The 6,303-nt window shown below is 42.0% G+C and overlaps 1 protein-coding gene across 4 annotated transcripts in view; it reads right to left on the reverse strand.

Annotated features, from left to right (window-relative positions):
• LOC121538498 (F-box only protein 6) overlaps window positions 1-4,946 on the reverse strand; it is a 43,833-nt gene extending 38,887 nt beyond the window's left edge. For 2 of the 4 annotated variants that reach the window (XM_041846581.1, XM_041846583.1), the window contains exon 1: window positions 4,437-4,777. In XM_041846581.1, the coding sequence (XP_041702515.1) occupies window positions 4,437-4,511 (75 nt within the window). In that variant the 5' untranslated portion in view covers window positions 4,512-4,777. Of the gene's footprint in view, window positions 1-4,436; window positions 4,778-4,846 lie in introns of those variants that run through there. The other 2 variants (XM_041846580.2, XM_041846579.2) reach the window with 2 other exon arrangements.
• Between the last annotated feature and the right edge of the window lie 1,357 nt (window positions 4,947-6,303).

A 6,303-nucleotide genomic window follows, 5' to 3' on the forward strand; every position in this document is an offset into this window, starting at 1 on the left:
GCTCAGATTTACTCACGAGGCAATGGCATACAACACAGCGTAGGCATAGCCTATAGGCCTAGCCCTAGTGATTTTAAATTTTTTAATGTATTCATTCAGGTTCACAGTGCGGACTGAATCGAGGTCCCCGTGCCGGTAAAAAGTAAGTGTACCGTTACAGCCCTAGAGGATACATATGCAAATAAAATATTCAAAGCAGATCAGATTGTGACGTCATGCTCTGGGACAAAAACGCTATCCCACCTGTACAGGCTCATATTCCAGGCGTTTTATTTTTTAAAGCTCTTAGACTAAACGGGCATTATCATTTTCACAATTTCAGAGTGTTATTTCGACCTTATAGTGTGGAAATATCTTTTTTTTTTCTTCTTTTTTTTGAAAATCACGTTGACTGCACTGCCCCTTTAATAAGCTTAAACGTGTCATTCCAATTTTCTATAGGCTATTGATATGGTTTGTTCTCTCTCTCTCATTATTAGTCCCCTGGCTACCTCACGTTTTCAGGCTATTCAAACAACTTTTTCAGATGGAACTCCATTACATTCATTGGTTTGATCGGGAGAAAGCCATGTGGACCAGACCAAATCTAATTGAACCATTCTCCTATTTGTTTAAAATGCTACTTTGTACTGCTACAATGTTAAATATTAAAATTAAATAAATGACTCTTTGTTAGTTCTCCCTTCTGTTTGAGCAACACTATTTGGTTTTCTGGCTGGGGAATGTAACAGAATGGGGGCTCGTCCGGGATCTTGTTTCCCATGAGTATGGTAGTCGCTCTAGTCACCTACTCTGAAGCTCTGCCCAGATATTAGTTTTCAAAATACACTTTTGTGGTAGTTTCTGTCACTGACATCCACCTAGAGAGGTTATAAGATTGGTGGAATTGTTTTGAAAGTTGCATAAACACACAGGAAAATAATATAAAATATGTAGCTGTCCATGGCACTGATGTGTCACCCTACTTGTAGACTAGTTGAACACCAATGCCATCCTCCTCTTTCATGTTGGCAAAATGGTCTATGGCTGTCATACAGTGCGCGTTTAGTTTTCGTTGTCATAGGCTACCTAGCTAAAATGCTTGCTAGCCTAACTTCCTCGCATGGGCAACAATGAAGCAGCGAAGTTAGCCTACTAGTCTACAGCTAGGCTACATGTTGAACTGCAATCGTCTCAGGCCAGTGGCACAACATATGAATTTATGGTTAGATCTGAATCACTGTCATAATCATTGGCCTGTACAGAGAATTAAGTCAAAACCACAAATCGAAATCCCCATCTCCATCCATAGCTTAGGAAAGGGCCTATTTAGCAAGCTAGATACTGCAGGACATCAACACAAGCAGACCTGAAACAGACAAGTTTTTCTGAAAATGACGTTTTGCTTAGGATGTGATTTGATTGGTGCGAAGCCAAATCCAAACTGGTCTCCCTTGGGGGGTGTTTTGCTGCAACAGGACAACCCACAGTTGAGCTCAGCTCAACGCTGATTGGCTAATTATTTTATTGTTTTATCAATGAGGCCAAATGCTTGCTGGCATCAATCAATCAAATGCTATGGCGGCAACATGTCATACTCTTTTGGTCCAGACAGTATCAGATACATGGGCTACACATTCTGAGACAGAGGGGCACTGTTTCCCTCGATCGGATGATTTCTCCGGTGAGATTCAGCCACTTGCGAATTGACGGAAAATTATGAAAAAACACAGACGAAAGATCAATTATTTTATCATTTCTATTGGACAAATATTAGGGGAAGCCTGGCTTCCCTTGGCCTCCATGAATACACGCCACTGGTAACAGATGTCTCTTTCCCTTCATCAAATGGCAGAAGTGCACTGTTTGGATGCTGGAATTACACTGAACAAAAATATAAAACGCAACATGTAAAGTGTTGGTCCCATGTTTCATGAGCTGAAATAAAAGATCCCAGAAAGTTTACATACGCAAAAAAAATGTATTTCTTGCTAATTTTGTGCACAAATTTGTTTATATCCATTAGTGAGCATTTCTCCTTTGCCAAGATAATCCATCCACATGACAGGTGTGGCATATCAAGAAGCTGATTAAACAGCATGATCATTACACAGTTGCATCTTGTGCTGGGGACAATAAAAGGCCACTCTAAAATGTGCAGTTTTGTCACAACACAATTCCACAGATGTCTCAAGTTTTGATGGAGCGTGCAATTGGCATATTGGCTGCAGTAATGTCCAACAGAGCTGTTGCAAGAAAATGTAATGTTAATTTCTCTACCATAAGCCGCTTCCAACGTTGTTTTAGAGGATTTGGCAGTATGTCCAACCGGCCTCACAACTGCAGACCGCGTGTAACCATGCCAGCCCAGGACCACCACATGTGGCTTCTTCACCTGCAGGATCGTCTTGAGATCAGCCACCCGGGTAGCTGATGAAACTGAGGAGTATTTCTGTCTATAATAAAGCCCTTTTGTGGGGAAAAACTCATTCTGATTGGCTGGGCCTGGCTCCCCAGAGGGTGGGCCTGGCGCCCTTCCAGGCCCACCTGTGGCTGCTCCCCTGCCCAGTCATATGAAATCCATAGATTAGGGCCTACTGAATTTATTTCAATTGACTGATTTCCTTATATGAACTGTAACTCAGTAAAATCGTTGAAATTGTTGCATTTTATATTTTTGTTCAGTATATCTTGGAGTGGACAACATGCGCAGGTAGCCCCTTTTTCTCCCCAATTTCGTGATATCCAAATTGGTAGTTAGTCTTGTCCCATCGCTGCAACTCCCGTACGGACTCGGGAGAGGCGAAGGTCGAAAGCCATGCGTCCTCCGAAACGCGACCCTGCCAAGCCGCACTGCTTCTTGACACACTGCTACCTTAACCCGGAAGCCAGCCGCAGCAATGTGTCAGAGGAAACACCGTACAGCTGGCGACGAAGTCAGCGTGCATGCGCCCGGCCGCCACAAGGAGTCGCTAGAGCGCGATGGGACAAGGACATCCCAGCCGGACAAACCCTCCCCTAACCCGGACGACGCTGGGCCAATTGTGCGCCGCCTCATGGGTCTCCAGGTCGCGGCCGGCTGCGACACAGCCCAGGATTGTACCCGGATCTGTAGTGACGCCTCTAGCACTGCAATGCAGTGCCTTAGACCACTGCGCCACTCGGGAGGCCAGTAGCCTACTTTTAGAAGTAATTCGTTTTACAATCAGATGAAAACATCATGACTGGTTGTGTTCATGCCACATTAACAGGTAATACATGTTTACCATTAAAATACGTCTTTACTATTAGGCCCATAAAAAAACGTAGTGCACGTGCAATGTGGTTTGTGAGTCTTATAATTTCCCATTTAGCCAATTCAATTGCAGAAATCCTCTTACCGATTTTTCAGAAATCTTGTTATGGATTAGGTAACAGAATTTTGAGTATAAATCACCTAATAATTAATAAACAAAATGTAAATCAGTAAAAACACTACAACTAATTGGCAGGTCTACCTTTTAATTGTTACTTACAGTACCAGTCAAAAGTTTGGACACACCTACTCATTCCAGGGTTTTTCTTTATTTTTACTATTTCTACATTGTAGAATAATAGTGAAGACATCAAAACGATGAAATAACACAGCAGAGGTAACTCTGGGTCTTCCATTCCTGTGGCGGTCCTCATGAGAGCCAGTTTCATCATAGCGCTTGATGGTTTTTGCGACTGCACTTGAAGAGACTTTCAAAGTTCTTAATGTTCGGTGTTGACTGACCTTCATGTCTTAAAGTAATGATGGACTGTCGTTTCTCTTTGCTTATTTGAGCTGTTCTGGCCATAATATGGACTTGGTCTTTTACCAAACAGGGCTATCTCCTGTATACCTTGTCACAACACAACTGATTGGCTCAAACGCATTAAGAAGGAAAGAAATCCACAAATAAACTTTTAACAAGGCACACCTGTTAAATGAAATGCATTCCAGGTGACTACCTCATGAAGCTGGTTGAGAGAATGCCAAGAGTGTGCAAAGCTGTCATCAAGGCAAAGGGTGGCTATTTGAAGAATCTCAAATATAAAATATATTTTTATTTGTTTAACACTTTTTGGGTTACTACATGATTCCATGTGTGTTATTTCATAGTTTTGATGTCTACAATGTAAAAATAAAGAAAAACCCTTGAATAGGTGTGTCCAAACTTTTGACTGGTAGTGTATGTGAACTTTCATTATTTTCTTAGACCTGGGGTTTTTGGTAACGGGATACAGGCACAAGGCAATGCATCTTAAACTTACAGAAGGCTGAAGAAAATCTCCTAAACTAAATATAAGTGTTGATATTAGTTAGCAGGGGTCTTTACTTTAACATTATTGTGTTGTATTTTTAATACATTTTTAAGACTTTCTGGTAGATGTTTTCTAAGACTCTTTTTCCATGTTTGACAAGAAATATACATGACGTTGGACCTACTTACTTTTTCCCGGACCAAACTTGAGTCACAGTCGTTGCTCTTGCTTTGTAATTGGCCCATTTTTGCTCTCCTCTTCATCACAAGGAAGTGTAGTCTACATACAACTGCAAGGGCTCCTGTGTTGTTAGAGGCCCGTCAAACTAAATACAGAAATGAAACGTTAGCACGCTAGTTAGCTCGCTCGTATACTACTTATATTTTACACTATGATGAACGAAACAGGACACAACGTTGAGCTTGCCTATATAGCCGTTGGTTGTTGAGTCATTCTAGCTCAAAAGCCCCTAAATTCCCAAGAACATGCTGTCGCCTGTGCTTCCCCAGACATAAAGTAGCGCCACAGACCAAAGGGGTAACCCAGATACGTCACAAGGGCTATAAAGTTGAAGCATCCGTTTAGAACGTTTTCTCACCAGCAAATATGGTAGTGAGAGGAAGTCCAGTCGCGGGTAGTGTGAGAGGTTTGAACTAGGTGAAACTGGACCGACATTCTGCTAATTTTCTCATATCTGATCTCAATACATTTTTCTGTTCCCAAAACTACAGTCTGTTACGAACACATGCATTAAGTTTTATAGACTTGACGCTTTGTCAAAGATTTAAAAAATGCGTTGTTTAGGAGTGCAAGGTCGAATTGAGTTTGTGCACACGCGCACTTCAAAGAGGAGGCGTTCCCTAATGGATATATGCTACAACGCGCCAATCGGATCTCGCCAGCTCCTTGCTTGTTCTGCCAACTATGCTTAATTTGTTCTCACTGTAAACGACACAGATTAACTATCTTGGGTTAGTTCTAAATATCTTTGGTAGCACTTCTTCTTCGTCGTCTATGGTATTATGGCAGTCCGAAAACATATGTTAAAGGTACAATGCCGCCACCTACTGTGAGGTGAAAACTGGGGAACAAGGGAAAGGCTGAAAAAAAAAACATATTCAACAAACTCTGATCCCTACAGGCTCTGGAGCCTGAGAGGGAAGCGCACCTTCGGACAGTAGACACAAGTTTCTAACGCCTCAATCACACCGACAGTGTTCCTGCGCAAAATGGTAAGCAGCATCATCTGGATATGTATGCAACAAAAGTTAAATATTCACTTTCTGCTACCATTTCTGTCAAGACGTCTACACATACAGTTTGAGGCATACGTTCTATTAATCCAACGGATGCACCACACAGAACTCAATGCAACTGCCACTGAAACGGAACGTTATATTGGATTTGAATGTACTTCTGGTGTACCAAAACGCAATTTACTTTTGGTGTGAACGAGGCGCAAACCCAGAGGCGCAACATCGGGACACTTCAAGGAATGCTTGTGAAACAGACCAAACAGTGAAAAATTATTCATTAGTTGTTAATTTTCTCAAATCTAAAGGCACAACCTAGATTCGAGCCAATGTCTTAAGTAGTTGAACATGTTATTACTCCAACCTCGTGAAAGTGACAATTGACAGGTTATAATTTTCTTCAAAAACAACTTTATATCGAGGGAGTGCCTTTGGTTTGACGGCCTGCACATGCACAGTTCGGCGCGAGATGACCGTTAGACCTGATTACATGTTTTTCCACATGAGTTTAGGGTGTTTTCACACTTGGTCCCTTTCAGACAATGTTGATGAACGGGTTTGCTAGATTTTTTTGCCCAGTGTGAACACTCCAAAGGAATTCAGACCCCTCAAAAGAGCCCCCGAAGCGAACCGAACTGAGACCATGTTCAGGGTTCACTTGAATTCCTAGGTCCGAGTTCGGTTGACTTGAATTTCTCGGTCCGGTTCCCAAAATGTAAGTAGGTATATACTGTATAGCTGTCCGATAACACGTTTTGATGGAATGGCTTGTCCTGCACTTTGTGAAAACCCAGAGTGCATT

The sequence above is a fragment of the Coregonus clupeaformis genome, chromosome 24 (assembly GCF_020615455.1).
Source record: "Coregonus clupeaformis isolate EN_2021a chromosome 24, ASM2061545v1, whole genome shotgun sequence".
In the NCBI taxonomy this organism is placed as follows: domain Eukaryota; kingdom Metazoa; phylum Chordata; class Actinopteri; order Salmoniformes; family Salmonidae; genus Coregonus; species Coregonus clupeaformis.